At 43.1% G+C, this 19,419-nt stretch overlaps 1 protein-coding gene across 3 annotated transcripts in view; it reads left to right on the top strand.

The window, feature by feature from the left end:
- The window catches only part of LOC113574197 (teneurin-1-like), a 140,583-nt gene that overhangs the window by 110,867 nt on the left and 10,297 nt on the right, over nucleotides 1–19,419 (top strand). For all 3 annotated transcript variants that reach the window (XM_035532295.2, XM_027004950.3, XM_081698983.1), the window contains exons 23-26: nucleotides 7,628–7,782; nucleotides 15,579–15,945; nucleotides 17,555–18,068; nucleotides 18,748–18,920. In XM_035532295.2, the coding sequence (XP_035388188.1) occupies nucleotides 7,628–7,782; nucleotides 15,579–15,945; nucleotides 17,555–18,068; nucleotides 18,748–18,920 (1,209 nt within the window). The remainder of the gene's footprint in view (nucleotides 1–7,627; nucleotides 7,783–15,578; nucleotides 15,946–17,554; nucleotides 18,069–18,747; nucleotides 18,921–19,419) is intronic.

The following is a 19,419-nucleotide window of genomic DNA, read 5'->3' as shown; positions in this document are numbered from 1 at the left end:
GTGGTCTGGTGTGGGATCGGCTTAGCCGACTCTGCGGAGAGCAGCATCAACCAGAGAGAGCGGGGCCCGCAGATCTGCCTTCACCCATGCCGCCAGCCTCCCTCCGCCCCAGAGATGATGGACTAATGCCTTTATCTGGTCCTAACACACAGTCACTGCGTCTTTTGCTTTCATCAGGGTCCACCGCCACCCCACCAACCACCACTTCCCCCATCCCACACCCCCAACCCAAGTTTCCTATCTCAGAGTCAATGGCATTGTGGCATTGCAACAGATGGGGAGGTGAGTTTTTAAAGCTGCATTTCTGATGCAAAAGGCAAAGTGGGTCCAAGCTGGGTAGCGAGGCAAAGCAAAGATACAGCCAAGTTCACCCAAAAAATTTGCAGGAGGGTGGAAACCATGCTATTGTCATGGGCATCAAGTCCTAAATGAATATGGCAGGTTGCATCAGGTTAGAAAGGGGGAGAAGAGGCTGAAACTAAAGTCATTTTTTGTCATCACCATCATCAGACAGGTGTACGGAAGATGAGGTGGACAGTGGATTAGCTCCAATAGCACTCACAAAATGAATCAGAAGGCAAGGTTTTCACCAACAGAAATAAAAAGTCCAACTTATGTCTGTGTAGAAGAATTTTGTATAGTCAGCTCTCCCTTGACTATTTTTGTCACACCGGACCACATTAACCTAGATGCTAGTTCAGTCCCCTGCTGTTCCACTGTGATGCGGTTTCTTCACCACGCCGCTCTAAATATGCTCTAAAAGGCTCAGTGAAGTGAGACCACAGTACAGTGGCTGGCCTCCTCCTCTAGGGCTTGAGTTGTTGTGTTTTATCGGTGTGGGTCTTGTGGGTTTATGCACATACTTACCAAATGGAAAACTGGCTAGGCATATTGAGGCATTGTTTCCCTGTCTACAAATGGAACACAAGTCATGCATGTGCCTGGAGAACACTGTCTTTGGTCCTTCGGGTGAAATGTTGCCTCTTTGTTTACAGAGGGTGACAGCTTTGAAGCAATTGTTTGGTATTTTACTGCTTTGCACTAGAGAACTGGAGAAATCTGTTTGGTCTATCAGCAGAAAGCTGAGTTGGAACAGATCAGACATTGCCAAGCGACAGTTTGCTCATAAATAATGAATCTGGAGTCAAGCTCACATTTTTTAGGCCGTTTAACACAATCCAGACCAGTGATGGATTGCGTCTCTTGCGTTGTTTGCCATTCGCTTGCTTGCCTGTGACAGAAACGTGCCAGGGAGTTTGCCCAGAAGGGATGCTTAAAGACGTCCGAATCTGAGCACATGGGTGATCTTATGAGGGATTACTTAAGGCCACTGTTTGCTAAATCAAGTGAGGGTCAATGAAGGGTGCCAGAAGGCGCTATGGCAGTGTTCTGTCACTGTCACACACAAGCCTGCCAGGCATCCCACGCCAGCATCACCTGCCAACTTGATTGACAGAACTATGACAGGATAAGACAAGAAGATGCAAGGTGGCAGGGCAGTTATTCACAGCTGCCTCCCACCATCTGCCTTGGACACCTCAAACCACCAAGAGGACCACAGTTAACAGCTACATAGCATTGGTGTGTACTGCAGCCTGGACAAGTGCAGCATTCCCAGGGTCCATATGTACATGTCACATTCCCTACCTAAGAAAAATGTATTAGGGTTTGCTAGTTCAATTTTTCTAAACATGGTTAGTTAAAATACACTAGAGCTCCGTTTTATCTTCATTAGTTTCAGTTTCAATAAACCAAACAATGCTGTTCTGAAACTGGATTGGTTTGCAATTACCCATGTTTTTTTAAGTAATTGTAATTATTTACTTTGTAGAATGTGTGTGATTCAGTTTCATGTAAATCCACACACAACAGGAAATGGTTGTTAATAGTGAAGATGTGGGATCATGTATAATGTTAATATACCTTCCTTTGTTTTTGCCGAGTGTGTGCTGAGTAGATTAGCCCTTTATAATAACACATTTGGAACATACAAATGGAGCCTTAAAATAAAGATTTCACTCATAAAACAAGCTCTTTTACTATGCTCTCAGTCTCATGAATAGAAGAATGCATCTAGCAATTAGCACAACATACACTTCCAGTCCAAGAGAACTATAAAAGGGTTTATTTAGAAATAATTTTTTTTTTAATGAAGCTTTAATGCCTTTGTACTTGCAGTTTATTTTTACAGCAGAAACTGTATTGAGACAGATCATAGGCCTTGGCATGGCACATATTTTTCTAATAGTGAAAACTTGCGGTGACTGTGATAAAAGTATTAACCTGTGGGTCTGCAGATGCCCCTGGAAAATCTTTTGACTCTTTGGTTGTTTGAAGGTGAATTTATTCATCGCTTCCAGTGACAGGCAGGAAATTGTCTGCACCCTCTCCACCATGCAGGCAAAATACACTGATAAAATTGTCGCCGCGAGATTTACCCTCCTTCATTGCTTCTTTTTTCTTCCATTTGTAACCACCTCAGACAAGATCCAATTGGCTCAGAGAAGATCCAGTTCACTCCATAAGCCCGAGCTCAGCTACGCCTGCTCTGGTTCTTAACGTTTCCTTTGCTGAGTGCGGTCACAGATGCTGTCCCCGTGCCACATTGGATCAAGATGTCTCTCATTCAGGGGCACAGGATGCGGTGTCCCTGGACAGCGGGTGGATGTTAAAGTGGTGGCTCTTTTTTATTAGTGCTACGTTTACATGGCAGAATGGTTTTGACATGTGACTAGCTCCGAGCGCGGTGAGATGGTCGCCAATGACTGCCATGCTGTCAGGCTTCTCAGGCAAATCCAGAACTTTTGCCCCAGCAGGGGATTAAATGAACACTGCTGTATTCATTTCCAAATCAGAAAATGCACAGTGTGGTAGACAGACAGAGGATAAAGAACCAGCATGTTGGCTACCTTAGTCTAGAGCTGTCATTAGTTTGGATCTGTCGCCCCCGTTCTTCAGCTGGCTGTTGCAAAGCAGCAGGAAATGACATTTCCTCCACCTTGTCTACATCCCTTTTACTTTCGGCTCATGGCTCTGGAGGTAAACTTTTTTAAGCAAGAGATCTCATCTCTATTAGCCGGAAATGCGCACAAATTTTCATCAATAAAAAGACGAAGCAAGAGCAAGTGCCTTTTTTTTCTGTGCCTTCACAGATGTACACCATAGTAACCTTGATAAAGGGAGCCTGTTTTTCAAATGACAAATTGCTTTTTTAATTGCGTTGGCTGGCTTTTTTGGTGTTCACTTTGAGCCTTGTTCTTGAAGTACAACTACAGTTCTCGTTAAATGCTTTCCTCAATATTCAAATAAGCCAAACATGCATATGTACGCTAAGTCTAGGGGCTTTTCACTGAATACTCTATGGGTGTTAAAGAGATGTTTGATGTTTCTGTCTGTGCGCCTCGTCTTTCAATGGCATCACTTCCCTTTTAATGCAGTTAATATCCCCATTAACTTTGGCCACCATTTTTGCTTCTGTACACTACAAGAACAGGAGAGTTTTCTGGAGAATTATTGGAATAGGCCTGAGTTAGAAATAAAAATCAACAAGGTTGTTACAGTGCACCTCATTTATGTAATATACAAGATCTTTAGTCATACATTTTTGAAAGCTGTTAAACTGTATTTATATTATTTATATTGTAAACTGTATTAAAAACATTCCTTTTCTGGTTCTTTTTATGTACTGCACCATATTGGGCCAAAATGTCATGGAACTGCTTTGCTGGTAGGAAGACACTCTTATTATGAGGCTGTGGCTCACGTGGATCCTACTGGTTTCACTGTTTTCAAAGCACCGTGCAATAGAACGTTTCAGCAGCATACAGCTTCTTCCAGTCACAGCCTAACTCAGAGCCTTGTCTAGGAAAATAGTGGTAAAACTCAGCGGTTAAACCATTCTTGATTTTCGTTTCACCGGAAATTTGCTGAACCACTCACTGTGAGCAATTGCATTACCTTATCTAATCACCTTTACAATCCAGCCAAAACATTCAAAATTCTTTTCTCTTGCTCTTTTTTGTTGTTGTTGTTTTGTTTTCCAGTGGGAGGTAACAGGTGAAATATGACCCAGGGAATGGCTTACGGGGTTATAATAAGCTAAAATGTTCCCCTGAAGCAGAGAAGGCGGAGACTAATGCAAAAGTTCACTTGCTCAAATCCTTTTCACACCATCTATGATCCAGCCAGCAGTTCCATCCATAGAGCCTTTCTTTAGAGCAGCAGCACGTACCTGCTAACTACACCACACAGGAGCAAAGATCTTCACATGCAGTTATCCCACACAGGCCCCTGCTTGGCACTGTGGAGGTGGCCAGCTTTAGACGTTTCACCTCTCAGCTATATTCAGAACATTCAGATGGGAACATTATACTTAGATAATAAAATAACACCTTATTATTAATTGGGGCTGCATTGATACTGAGTAATATCTGATTAAATGTCTTGAATTGTACTGCCATCCTGTGATTTAAGTAATGTGCTGCTCAGTTGCCTTTTTGAATCTTAATATTTCCACTTGTATTTACCTTTCCCTTAGTTCTGTCACAGTCTGTCTGCCAGAACACATATATAACCTGACAACACAAATAGCTAATTAAAATAATTTCTAAAATATTTGTAAGAAAAAGTATGATAGCTGTTCTACAGTTTAACTGACTGCTTGACCACTTTACCTGAATTATTGAGTGTAAGCTGTACTACGTGCACGTCGTTAAAACAAAATTAACTGTATGTTTACATGCATGTGTGTACATGCATGTGTGTGTGCATCTTTGCTGGAAAAAGGTCCAACAAAAGTAAAAGTACATTTTTTTTTTATTTTTGCTATCAAGGAAGACATTTGTACTAAAATTACGGCGGTCTTACATTACATAACTTGCACATATGCCTGAAAGTTTAAACACATCCTTCAGTGGCACCGGCATTGTGGACTATGACGTCATTATCAGTGAAGAGCTGCTGCTTCCTGTCACAGAGCTGTACGAGCGAGTGTTCCCTCAGGCCGAGCAGAACGAAGCAGCAGCACACCCCCGGAGAAGGCGGGAAAAGCCACAACATCCTGATCTCATGAGCAGCTCATGCCGTTGCTCTCAAAACATGTTACCGTGCACGCATATGCTGCGTCGTTCCTTTGCACAGCATGAAGGTTTTTTAGAAAACCTTACCATTACCAACTACGTTTAGGCCGTCGAATGAACTATATATTACAAGTATGTCTTTCGTGTGTAATTTTTTTGCAGCCAGTTTGAACAACTGCTGATCACCTCTGTGAATTCCTAATGAATACCTTAAAACAACATGAATATTTCATAGATTAATTAAGACAGTTATAAAAAGCATTCTTTCTCTATGCTTCTGCATTTGCTAGTCTTTGTTTATTATTTTTGCAGGGTAAGTAGTCATATGGGAGGAGAGAGAGAGAGAGAGAGTGCACTTGTAGCTTTGTTTGTTACATTGGCAATGTTCTGAATGTTCCTCTCTCCCTCTGCTAATTGGGTTTAGATTTGCCCAGACCCTTTGAGACCATTACATTAAAGCCAAATCTGTAGTACATGCTGCTCTCGGGGAGATCGCAAACTCGTTTTCAAACAGAAACATGAAAACAAATTATGACAGGATTTTTTTTTTTAAGTTATGGGCTGAAGGTCCTAAGAACAAAATACAGTCAGCTGCATGTTAATTCAGTGCTAGTGTGCACAGTGCTATAAATGTAGGAAATTGGTGTCGAAATTGAAAAGAAAGGGGAGAAAAAAAAGCAATCAACACAACCCAACATCATTTCCTTGGTAATTTCAAGTCGAAAATTGTTTGAGAAGTTGTCAATGACAGTTTTCAGCCCCTCCTCAGAATCCACTGCAGTTATTAGCATTGAGAAATGTGCCCAGTGGGAACAGACCCAAAAAGCAGAAAGGCTTTTAAACAACACATGGTGCGACAGATGACTGGAACACACATTACTCAAGGCATATTTTGTGATGTTGTCATTAAAAAATATGGCTGAAAAAATGCAGCTAGGGCACTGTGATTTTAAAATGGAATTTAGTTATTGAGATAAATGGTGCACTTTAAGTTTTTTGTTTTTTTTTCCAAGGGACATTTCAAACTCTAAATTTGACTGAATATGTGCTAAATGTCAATTTATGTTATCACCATAAAATCAGCATCTGAGCCCATATAGAGGTGTCAAAACAGAAGAAGTGTGCTGTGCGAGCGAGTGCTAGCTAACATGCGGGGAGGGTCTGGAGATGTTTCTGTTTGTCCTCGAGAATTCTCGACAGAGCAGGATAGAGCTCTTGGAACTGCTTCATGGCTTTTAAAGTACCGACATGATTGGAGCTTGTTAGGCCCACGTTCTACTAAAAAGCATGTGCAGCCCAAGAGAGTAGGAGCCCTTCATGATCTAAGCGTAGAAGCTTCAGAGGATACAGCCCAGTGATGCGTGTGGCCCTCACACAATTTTCTCTCCCCCTGAAGGTAAGAAGGCGATCTGTAAGCACAACAGAGGACGATTCTAGGAGCTGCAACAGCCTTCTTGTGACTGCGTACAGGCGAGGGTGCATGGCTCTTGGCAGTGAGGGGTGGTGGTGGAGGTAGGGGAGCAGAGATACAGCGAGGGGCGAGGGAGGAGAGCTGCGGGTGGTAGCCCTGGCCCCTCTCCACCGTGTAATCTGTCAGTGTCGGCCACGTGATGAAAGGTCCAGGAGGTAGTGGTGGCAGGTTCACCTTTGCCACGCAGATGCGATGCGCTGACCCTGTTGTGTCGCCTGCTGACGGGTGGAGGAATTCATTAGCTATGCTGAGAGAGGACAATCTTACTGCCAGGAAAGTCAAAAGGCTTGGGCTCAGCACCAAGCGTGTGGGGGAGGGAGGGAGGGAGGGCAGGGGGTCCCGAGATGCCCCTACATAAAGCAGCATGACGAATAGGATGCCACCACAGCCAGCTGGGCTTTCTGTCTGCAGATTGCATCACCTCTTACAGTAGCTGAACCGAGTGCGCAGAACAAGGGGAGCTCGTTTGGCCGTTGGGCTCATTCTGCCTGGGCCATGTGCAACATCGGGCATCAAGATCATAGGGCAGCACATGCCTCACTGATCGCCGCCACTTTTTGCACCAAACCCATGCCAGGCTAACGCACTCCAGCCTAATTTTTCCGTTGTGTCATTGGAGACCAGGGGTGTCTCCTCGGGCCAGTTCACCATGAGCATGGCTCAGCTGCGGTTGTGTGAAAGGGCCTGAAGGGGCTGTCCTACATCCGGATGATTCATCACACACCCTGACCTTTCCACTACTCACACTCTGCTCTCACCGAGCAGTTCGAACTGACACAGTGTGCACAGTCATCCTGTCTTTTTCAGTCCTAATTACTCTTGCAGGCTAAGTTTTCAAGGCCCACACAACAAATCTAATCTTGTGAATGACTTATTTTCTCTCCTTTGCATTGTTAGAATTCCTCTAGTGTTCCCTGGGAAAGGAAATATAATTACATTTCTGTGGTGCTGTGGGTTTGTTAAAAAATGACAGTGGTTGAGGATGTCTATCAGAATTGGATTAAGCCCCTTCTTCACAGTTTCACATGTACATGCTAACACCCTAATCACAAACCTGCTGTCTCTCTCATTTTTGCAGGTATTGCGGTGGACAAGAGGGGCTTTGTGTACTTTGTGGATGGGACCACCATCCAGAAGATCAATGAGAGAGGGGTGCTAACAACCATCATTGGTTCCAATGGTCTGATGTCCACTCAGCCGCTCAGTTGTGATGCCCGCATGGATATCACACAGGTGCACACTCATTAATAGAACTAGACACACACTGCCCTCCACTTCCATATGCATGCTTTTTATGTGCACTTAGCTTCATGGGTTATTTTAGGACTGTTGTGTGTTTTAGTGGAACAGCGATTGTCCACACATCATAACTCACTCCAACAGTAGAATTTGCATAAGGTTTCTGATTTATATTCTGTGGTGATATATTCTGATGATTCTAGTGATTATGGGCTTACAAGAGGTTGGCACAGTGCTGTCTGTTCCAGTAATTGGTTGATTTTGCTGGGTGTTCAGCAAGAGTTTCTATATCTTATTAGAAATATAATTAATAATCTTGTAGTGTCTCAAGTAAAGACTGTGGGATCATTTTAATCCCACTCCTGGAATGGTCTTTTTTTGGATCCATATAACGATTAAACCTGAATGCTATGCTATGTTTGAATAAGATTTATATAAGGAACTGGGACCACAAGAACATTACATCTCATAGCAAATGAGAAAGTACAGTAACTGACCCATACCCATATATTCACTTTATACACAGGAGGTTGTGTTTGAGGAATGATCAAATCTGCCAGTGTTACAACAAACTTTACTGACTAATATAACGTGTACACTTTGGAATCAAAGAACAGAAAACAATTCAAAGAAAATGCCCTAGGACTGTACTTGCTCCGAGAGAATGGGAAGCGTGCCTTCTAGGAAGACGAAAGGCGGCTATACACCCTGGGGGGCACCTGTATGGGCCCAGCTGAAACGAACCCAAGATGGAGCCAGCAAGCCTGGCTCAATCCCAGCTCCATTTAGGTCCACAGGGAGGGAGGAATGGCTGGGGCTAGTCTGGCAAGTGCTGCTCCCTCTTCATGGCTCAGTTGTATGGCGGAGGATGCAGACTCCCATCCCCTATCAGCCCAGCTGTGTACAAGACCATTCAGGTTACTGGATCGCAGCAAAATGGTGAGCCATTGTCTTGTCGCTCGGCAACAGTGGCAGCAGTGGGATGTGTTTGTGGTGTGGAAGGTCCTTTTCCTGCTCTAGCTGTGCTCTTGGTTGTTGTCAGCACAGTCCAATGACATGCTCACTCTTCCAAGCTTCCTTCCACTACTAGGAAAATGAAGGTGAGAGAGAGAGAGAGAGAGAGAGAGAGAGAGAGAGTGAGTGACCTGAGCCTTGCCCACTTCGACCGGAAAGCTATTACCCCAGCCTTATCGTATGATGGTTAGTTTGCCTTGAGCTGCATGTCTATTAGGCAGCACCCACAGACACAGAAGTGCTGAGATGCGCTAACCTCCACAGAGGGAGCTGGTGGAGAGAGAGCCTGCAGACGTGCTCCCTCTCCTGTTACTGGAACACACTGACCCATATTTGCATCTGCTCTTCTCCCGCCCAGGGGGTGGGGCCTTGCTGACCCACCTTCCCACCCATGAAAGCTTATTACCATGGCAACCTTTCGACAGAGCTCCCGGCCGGCTGTTGTATTTTTGGAGGCTAGGAAGCAGCCCTTCATCTCTGCCTGTGATTTCATCGCAGCCATTAGCACACTTTCGAGTGACAGAGACTTACCCTGAAAGCCAAGCTTTTTCAAACATCACTTGCAGCAACTTCATTTATTTTTTTCCTGCCTCATCTCACATAGGCCTCTCTTTCTCTCTCTCTCTCTCTCTCTCTCTCTCTCTGTCTCTCTTCCCCCCTCATTCTATCTCTCAGGGAAAGTAAGCTGATGTGGTAATGAGTTTCTGTTGACCAAGGCATAAAAAAGACATCTTCTCTCTCTTGAAAAATTGGCCTCAGTGGAAGGCCCTGTTCTTGTCGGCATCAAAGAGTTAAGGCTCTCGCTGACCACGGCTTGTTTTCCTTGAGGCACTTCTCCGAGATGGTTGACTGAGGACGCAGCTGGAAAAAAAAAACTACTAGCCTGCAGGGGAGGGGCAGGTGGGAAGGGGTAAAGGAGAAAAGGGCTTTCCTCCACCACAATTGTGCTCTGTCAAAATTCTAATTTATTATATTTCACCTGAGGCAAGGGCGTGGTCTAGGGAACATTGAGGCAGGCAGAGGGAGGGATCAGCCTCAACCGGACACATTTCCCAGCGAGACACGCGGCCCCTGACTGCACGTCGCTCTCGGTTCTATGAAAGAAAGACAGCAAGTTCCAGGTCTGAGAATGATATATTAATAAAAAAGTCTAAAGTAATCAGTCTCACAAAATTAGCTTTAATTTTATTCTTATTTTTTTTTAATTATAAATTTGTAACCTTAATTGACAATCATGTATATTAATTTAAAATAACAAATCTTAGTGTTACGAATATTCAATCAAATCAGAAGCGTTACTACAATTTCCAACTAAAGAAAGTAATATTAATGACTTAAAATTAATTAAATTTGAAAGGGAGGGAATTATTTTTAAATATTTTGGCACCAAACAATATACACTGCCTGGCCAAAAAAAAAGGATCACCTGGATTTAACTAAGCAAATAGGTAAGAGCCTTCCATTGGATAAATACTGCATGGGTGATTATGTTTCAGTTGGCAACAAGTTATTTAACCCTAACTGATGCAGTGATTAGCTTCTTATTTGTTAAACAACCATGTGGAAAGACACATCCTGTGGTCATGGAAAAGATGTTAATCTGTTTCAGAAAGGTCAAATTATTGGCATGCATCAAGCAAAGAAAACATCTAAGGAGATTGCTGAAACTACTAAAATCGGGTTAAGAACTGTCCAGTGCATTATTGAAAAGTGGAAGGACAGTGGGGAAGAATCATCTTCAAGAAAGGAATGTGGTCGGAAAAAAATCTTGATTGATCGTGATCGGTGATCACTTAAACGTGTGGTGAAATCAAATCATAGAAAAACAACAGTAGAACTCAGGGATATGTTTAATAGTGAAAGTAAGAGCATTTCCACACACACAACGCAAAGGAAACTCAAGGGATTGAGACTAAACAGCTGTGTAGCCTTAAGAAAACCACTTTTCATTGAGGCTAACCGGCAAAAACAGCTTCAATTGGTAGGGAGCATAAAGATTGGAAGCAATGGAAGAAGGTCATGTGGTCTGATGAATCCAGATTTGCCCTGTTCCAGAGTGATGGGGCACATCAAGGTAAGAAGAGAGGTGGCTGAAGTGATGCACCCATCATGCCTAGTGCCTACCGTACAAGCCTGTGGGGGCAGTGCTATGATCTGGGGTTGCTGAAGTTGGTCACGTCTAGGTTCTGCAACATTATGTGCCCAAAGAATGAGGTCAGCTGACTACCTGAATATACTGAATGACCAGGTTATTCCATCAATAGATTTTTTTCTTCCCTGATGGCATGGGCATATTCCAAGATGACATTGCCAAGATTCATCAGGCTCAAATTGTGAAAGAGTGGTTCAGGGAGCATGAGACATCATTTTCACACATGGTTTGGCCACCACAGAGTCCCAAGCTGAACCCCATTGAGAATCTTTGGGATGTGCTGGAGAAGATGTTGTGCAGTAGTCCAAATCTCCCATTATCAATACAGGATCTTGGGGAAAAATTAATGCAACTCTGGACAGAAATAAATGTTGTGACATTACAGAAGCGTTTGGAAATGATGCCACAGCGAATGCATCCGTACTCAAAGCTAAATGCAGTCCAACAAAATATTAGTGTGTGTGACCTTTTTTTTGGCCAGGCAGTATATGATATAAAGACATAACTTTTGATGTAATTACGAACTAAATCTATAAATTACATTGGATGTTGGAAATGATGTGCAAACTCAGTATGTTAGTGGAAGGTTGGCTATGGTATTTGTACTAGTAAGTACTGCTGTGAACAAAGGTGACATCAGGTTATAAATGAAATAGTGATAGTAAGCAATGAGCACCATTCACTGTGAAGTACGCTCAGGTCTAAAATTCAGGCTGACAGTATCAGCTTCTACAAATTTGAAATAACAACAATTTTCCTTATGTGCAAATTAACACAAGAAGAAATTCATGTGAAGGTAACCTTCTTCGCTGCATGCACAAATCTCTGATTTTAGAGTGATGTGTATGCAAATAACCAATGGTATTTATGGCGTAGAATGTGCTGATATGTTTGAACTTTACAATCTTAGCGAGCTCTTTCACTGAGTTGTGCCAATGTGCTAAAGTTTAGTTTTGCATGCTGGATATTTTGCCAAAGGATTCAACATCGGAAGCATGTGACACAGATGTGGTGTTTACCAGCAGATCTGCTGCTGATGTGGGGAATAGGTGAAAAAATTCAGTCAAGATGATAATACAGAAGGAATAATTCCCTGTTTTTGATCTACAAACAAGATTCTTCCTGACAGTTTCAAGAGGCAAAGATTATCATCTTGCTTTGGTGCAGAGGCGCTTGAGGGAGCTTCTGCCATTTTAAATCTTTACAGAGATGTCTCCAGTGAAGGCTATAGTATAGATGTACTTCAGTCAGATTAAGTGAGTTTAATTTTGGTCTTACCACTCTAACAAAGTTTTCTCCCCTGCACCTAGAGCTAAATGGATAGAGCGTCTACATCCTTAGTATCCACAAATCCACAAGGAGACAAGACAGATAAAGATTTATGAGATGGTGACATGGCTGTAAATTTTAGGTTTCTACTATAGACATATTTTGACAAAAACAACATTGCTGAAAATGTATTTCTAATTAGTTTCTAATTGCCTTTATACTCGTCACTATTTTGTTATTTTTATCATAATATGCATAATGTTTCTACAAAATCTTCAATTCTACAACAAGGAACACCAATTATGTAGGATTACCTTCTTTTGTTTACAGTTAATTCATTTTACATTCTTTATCACTATTCTTCTATAAGCTGTTTTTATTTTTCAGAAATGGTTATGACTACTTAGATTTTTTTTTGCTTATTTTAAATAATTAAATGATCCATTATTTCCTTTCATTTCATTTATTTACTCTCACAAGCATAGAACATGCAGGAAAAAGGGAGGAAGCAAATTCAAGTCTCTATCTGAAGAATTTAATTAAACTAATGAAACCCAACATAAAAGTGCACTAACCAGAACTAAAGAAAGTCAACATAACAGCAACAATGACTGAAATGGTCATGCACACAAAAAGGGCTTTTAAACGAAAGACCATAATAACATAAGTACACTCAGGTGCTGCAGCAAATGAGGCAAAACAGGCATCACCTGAAGGGGTGTGGCCATTAAACAAAACAGAGAGCATATGTAACAGGAAATGAAACAAATACAAAGCCACGTGCAATACCACCACCGTCTAACAGAGGCTACCAAGGAGTTGGGACTGTCACATTTACCTATTCATTTACCAATTGATTTATAACCTGTAAATGTATGAAGCCTACACAAAAAGCTATAGTTTTAACTTGATTTTAATATTTATATTCTTAGTGTGCTACAATTTAGTGTGTTATTTGGCCTATCTCTCTGTGCATGCAAAATATTTTATATTGTATAAGAAATATTAAAGAAATAATGAATAACTTTGAAACTTGGGACCTTGTTAAAGTTTGTCTGAAACCAGAAGTAGCAACACAAATCTCAAACTAATGTTCACAAATATTAGCTGATATCATACAGTTCAGCATCTCAGTGAATAGGCTAGAGGAAAAACAACAAAATGCTGTAATATACTTTTTTCTGACTGTGTAGTCTTGTGGCAAGCTTGTGGCTATAGTTGGTGTTACTCTATCAGAACTTCATTACCACTTACAGTTTAATTTGGAGAGATACATGGGGGGGGAAAATTCTTCTGAACTATAGAGCTTTGTAATATGAACATCATAGTTATCTCCATATATATAATCATAGATACATACATCCACGAACCTGCATACAGTCCCAAACATGCACCAGCAGCAAGCCATGTGCACAGAAATAAAACAGATAGACACGCACATGCAACATGTCGTCCTTGACCTCCATGGCCAATCAGCCATCAAGCTCTGTTCTCGGACTCTGTTTCCATACATTGTTCAGGAGGAGGAAAGGCTGCTGGCAGTTAGCCTCTGATTAGCACTTGTTCTAAGCCATGCTGACCCACCTACAACATGCATACTGCAATTAGCATAATCTATACTAATTTCACTTTCCTCTTCAGATGGTTAGCGGGGCATTATGCGCACAGGGATCTGGCCGTTCCCTCTGGTCTGGAAAGTTGGACCATTGTTGTTGCTTTGTTTATTCTGCTGTGCCTAACTGCCCGCCCCCCTTCTGCTTGATGAGGTAACAAGTGCTTCAGTATAAATTGCACGGAAGGCCTCTCGCTTTATTAAAGTTTGATTGCTGACCCATCAGATCAAAGCCTTCAGAGACATTATAAGATGGCAGTGTTTCATGAATAATGAATGAATGAGAGACAATGGTTCTCTCCACTTTGCACCAAAGGAGTCACACGTGGGCACTTTCGGATCTCCTCTGAAGCTGCACTGCATGGCTAAATTTTCTGGTATGCAAGGTTTGGGAAGAAACTTTTAACCAAGCCATGTGCAGCAGGGTGGATGATTCTCTAGATAAGTAGTGTCAAACTTGATTCTTAAATGGGTGAGACACATAACTGCGGTGTTTTCTTTGTATTAACACATTGTTCTCATTGTTGGTCTGTTTTCTGCTTTTGTGTAATTAGTACATGTGGCACAGTTGGCGTTACTTTATAGGACAACCTAATTTGTGAATTACTTATTGTGAATTATGGGATTGGGGTAATAGGGAAAAAACAAAAAAACAAACTAAACATCCTTCTCAGTGAAGCCGTGCTTGCACAAAGTGTTAAAAAATCTATTTGGAATCATTTTACTGGTGAAAACACCCCACCCCCACCCCCAGGCACTTCTACACCATGCATGTTTAGGGAGATTTATTGGTTCCTGTTTATTATTTATCCTGGCAACCAAGCATACACTTTGTAGTTGCCTCCACTCACCACAGCATAGACAAACGTCCTGATACATGATCCAACATGTTCCTTCCTGTCATTTGTGCACTCAGCCATGTGGACCTCAACAGAAGGGGATACTGTTGAATCAGTGTCTTCTTGGTGCTGGAAGTCTGTTCACATTAGGGTTATTTGTCGACACAGACGGCCTCACGTGGGCCTGGATAGCATTAGCAGGGAATTTGCCACAGTGCGGAAGACGCACAAATCCCTGCAAGCTCCGAATCCTCGACAAGCCCGGAAGTGCCGCACAGGATATATCAGTAGCCATCTGCACGAGTGCAATTTACACACTCCTCTTTGGCATGGGTAATGATTGGTTGGAGGGGTTCTTATTTTATCCTGATGAATCATTCCCCATTTATAACGGGACTCTGACCGAGAAAACCCTGCTCCTCACCCTTCCAGACAGATGGAATAATTGAACCTGTCAGTTGCAATTCGACATGTTCTATTTATTTACTAATTCACCCCTGGTGCTCGTCGGTCTTTCATGAGGCATGTCTTCATTGTGGGAGGGTTGGAGACGTGTGTGGAACGTGCGTGGGCACCTGCTGCTCCCTTCGCTGCAGTGTGTACCCAGCTCAAATCAGTCAGGGCTGCAATTTAAACCAATGGTGATGACAGTTATTACTTGACATTTGGGCAGGGGCAAGAAAGCCAATGGCATGTTGCGTTGTCAGGTAAACAACCGAAAGGTTGGACTTCAGTGGCTGACCTTTGCCTACGACCGTGGAAGGGCAGCGACTGCGTTTCAGCTTTGCTAACTTGGCAACCCAAATCTTGATGTGCTGTTTAATGAAAAAGGCACTTCCTGTCTGAATCTATACTGTGCATTTAGTATAAGATGGTGAAAGCAGGTCACATCTCTTGCATGCAGGTGCGCTTGGAGTGGCCGACAGACTTGGCCATCAATCCCATGGACAACTCCCTCTATGTCCTGGACAACAACATCGTGCTACAGGTGTCAGAGAGCCTGGAGGTGCGCATTGTAGCAGGCCGGCCAATCCACTGCCAAGTGCCTGGCCTGGACCACTCCCTGCTCAGCAAGTCAGCCGTACATTCCACATTGGAGGCAGCAAAAGCCATCGCTGTGTCCCACCAGGGCATATTGTACATCGCAGAGACAGATGAGCGGAAGATCAACCGCATCCAACAGGTCACTACCAATGGGGAGATCTCAGTGGTTGCTGGAGCACCAACTGACTGCGATTGCAAGATCGACCCCAACTGTGACTGCTTCTCTGGTGAGTAAAGAGCTGGCCGGCAGCACGCTATTCAGATTAAAAGTGTGGGTGGTTCAGTGTGGATTGAGGGTTACGCCCACCAATGGAGAACTTTATTTTTCATGGTCTTGTGGCACAATAGAAAAGACCCAAGTCCTTTTTGCTCAAAAGTAGCATAGTAGATTTGTTTTAAGTCTTTTTTTAATTGAAACTACCATGTCTTCACAGCCATCCTAGTAGGATTGGGAATGTTTTGATACATACTTTGAGCGTCATTTTATTTATGAACAATTTCTTTTTAAACTTATTGGAAAATAAATATGGTTAAAATATCAAACCTATCAAACACCCCTGCTGCTTAAGAAGATTGCTGATATTTTTCTTTCCACTTCTTGCGTCTGAAGGGCTGAACCCCACATTTGGAAGGAAAAAATCATTCAATTTATTATTCACTAAATGTATGGGTGTCTCTCAAGATGGAATCATAAATAATGGAAAGTGTCCTTTGAAAAGCTGAAAAAATATATTTCAGAGCATAATGGTCAGGACAATGGCTTCTTTCTAATTTAAATCTCTCTGAATTTTGGTTTTGATTTACTCTTGAGCTTTTGATGTCATATTTTAAGATATAGGTGGGGGGGACTGCCTTCTTCATTTGCAGTGAAGAGAGCAAATTCATTTGTAATGGCATTATTCATTAGCATTCACTCCAGTCCCTGGGGTCCAAATGATTCTTTTGCTTTACGTTTTTAATGTGATTGCGGTGTCAAGCACTTTTGAGGCTTCAGTTTGTTAATGGCTTATACTATTTGCAACAATGGTTTTTTTTGTTTGGTTTTTTTTGTTTGGTTTTTTTGTTTCTTCCCCCCCCCCCCCCCCCCCCCCCCCCCGAGTGACCCTTCAGAGGTTCTAAGAGTCAAGGACTTAATGTATAATTAGTATAAAAATTCTAATACTGGCTGACCTTCACTACTTTATGAGATGGCATTAAAGATAGTAAGATTTAGTAAAATAGTAAGCTTTACCAGTGAATTCTCACTACAAGGTGCTTTCCTTTTTTTCTTTTAGTTATCTTATTTATTTATATTATTAAGGAGGGAGGGTAATGTTTAGCAAAAAAAAAAAAAAAAAGGTAAAAGTGTATTGGATGTTCTCTGAACCAATAGGGTGGAACAGTGACTATTTCACCCTGGGTATTTTGCATATTTCCCATCATGTCACGCTGGTAACAGATGATTGCTCTTTTCAGAGTCTTTCATCTGCCGTTTCCCTTCTGTGCACAAGCGCGTCCTGTCCGTCACACTGGAGCCTCTCGAGGATGCCCTTCCTCCCCATCAGCTCAGCAACCTCCAGCCTGCTGTCAGTGCACGCGTGCCCATCAAATCTTGCCCCATCTCTCCACTAAGCACTGTTGAAGCTGTGCCCACGCTGAGCAGGAGTTTTGATAAATGAAAATTCTTTTTCATCAGGGTGACCATAAATTAATAATCGGCTTCGCTCTGTGGAGTGCAGGCAAGGAAAGAGAAAAGCACTATAAGCCTCATGCAAGAATTTTGGTGGGGGGTGAATGGAGGGGCAAATGCAGCATCTGCTACCAATCTCAAATGTCTTCTTTGGGGTGCCGTTGCAGGTGATGGAGGCTATGCACGTGACGCCCGCCTGGAGGCGCCATCCGCACTGGTGGTAGCGCCCAACGGCACGCTCTACATCGCGGACCTGGGCAACATCCGCATCCGCGCTATGAGCCCAAACCGGCCTCAGCCCAATGCCGCTGACCTGTACGAGGTAGCCTCAGTAGCCGACCAGGAGCTGTACCTGTTCGGCCCCAACGGCACACACCTGAACACGAGGAACCTGATTACTGGGGACCACGTGTACAACTTCAGCTATGGGGCAGACGGGCGGCTGAGTGGTGTGCTGGGCCGCGATGCTGGGGGCGGTGTACATGTGCGGCGGGACGCCGGAGGCCTGCCGCTCTGGCTGGTGGCACCCCGCGGGCAGGTGCTCTGGCTCGCCGTTAGCAGCAGTCGTGTCCTCAAGAGGGTCTCAGCGCAAGGCCACGACGTTGCCCAGCTCACTTACCACAGCAACAGCGGTCTCCTAGCAACCAAGAGCGATGAGAATGGTTGGACTACGGTGTATGAGTAAGGCAGCATTTTTGTTGTTGTTGGTGGTGGGATTTTTTTTTTATAATAAATCCTTTGCTCAGACAGATACAGCTCTGCTGTTTAGAAGTGATACTCTTAAAACTGTGCACTGCACTGTGGAGTGCAGTGTAAATCACTGACCCTCTTTTCAGCTTTTCCAGTGCATGCGAGGGGTCTTGTCACTGGAGTCTTCATATGAAGCATACATTTTGTTACCATTTAGGGAAGAGCACCCCTGTGATTGTTGCTACTCTCAGAATAGTTTGACTTGCCTTGTACTGAGGTGTGAAGTGCTGGGATGAACTATCAGTGCCATCTTGTGGTTTCTTCAACTCTACTGATTCTTTGTAATGGCAGAAGCCACCATCATCACCACTGTTAGCAAGTGTATATGCACAACTAGGACAAGCTACTACTTGAATTATTACTGACAGTGCTCCAAAAAGTTAGATAGAAATCTGGCATAGATCTTAAATGAGATCATAGGTAATTGAGCCCCACAGCTCAGGAAGATAATGTCTCTTACCTAAAAATGGCCCTTCAGCAAGTGTCCAGAGTCCATGATAAAATGTCTCACTTGCCCTTTTGTGTCTGATAAATCAGATCTGTGCTGCAGTGCCTCACTACCACCCCACCCCCCACCCCCCCAAGTAAGAAAGGAATCCTGTCTGAATAGGTACAACAGTGAAGGACACATCGTCAATGTCACCTTCCCGACTGGAGAAGTCAGCAGTTTCCACGGCAACATGGAGAAGTCAGTCCGGGTGGAGGTAGATGGTTCCAACTCGGAGAACTTCGTCACGGTCACCAACTTCTCCTCCTCTGACATAATTTTCACTTTCCGCCAAGGTACGTTTTGCGGGTACAAGCCTGTTCTGTTGCTTCATCCCGCTGGGTATTGCAAGGTGTTCTGCGCGGACTTAGATTGGATTGCTCATGGCTGCGGGCTGTGTTTAGTGTTGATGTCTTTATATATCCCTGTCTCGGTGGTCTGTGACAGTTCTACACTATGTGTGGTCACTGCAACAGTAGTACCACAGTATGCACTAACAGTACATTCCATAAAGAAGCAATTGAATTTACATTTGTGAGCAGACATTTCAGATGTGTCTGCTGATTTTTCTTTCTTATTAGAAAAATCATTTATTTATGGTCATTAATCATTTACCAGTGCTCTTGCTACCTTCCCCTGCCTGAAATCAAATTAAAAACCCATTGCTCTGGATACTGCTTCAGTTACGCGGAAGAGCACTGCATTGCTGTCTTAATGGCACGATTTCCTTCTCGTATTTTCACGGTCGCAGTATGTTCTTTCTTTCCACGGGAACCAGTTTCCAGATCACTGGTA

The sequence above is a fragment of the Electrophorus electricus genome, chromosome 16 (assembly GCF_041902795.1).
Source record: "Electrophorus electricus isolate QZ-2024a chromosome 16, ASM4190279v1, whole genome shotgun sequence".
NCBI lineage: Eukaryota > Metazoa > Chordata > Actinopteri > Gymnotiformes > Gymnotidae > Electrophorus > Electrophorus electricus.
Note: the sequence above shows the minus strand (reverse complement) of the source record. Positions and strands in the feature narration are given on the sequence as shown.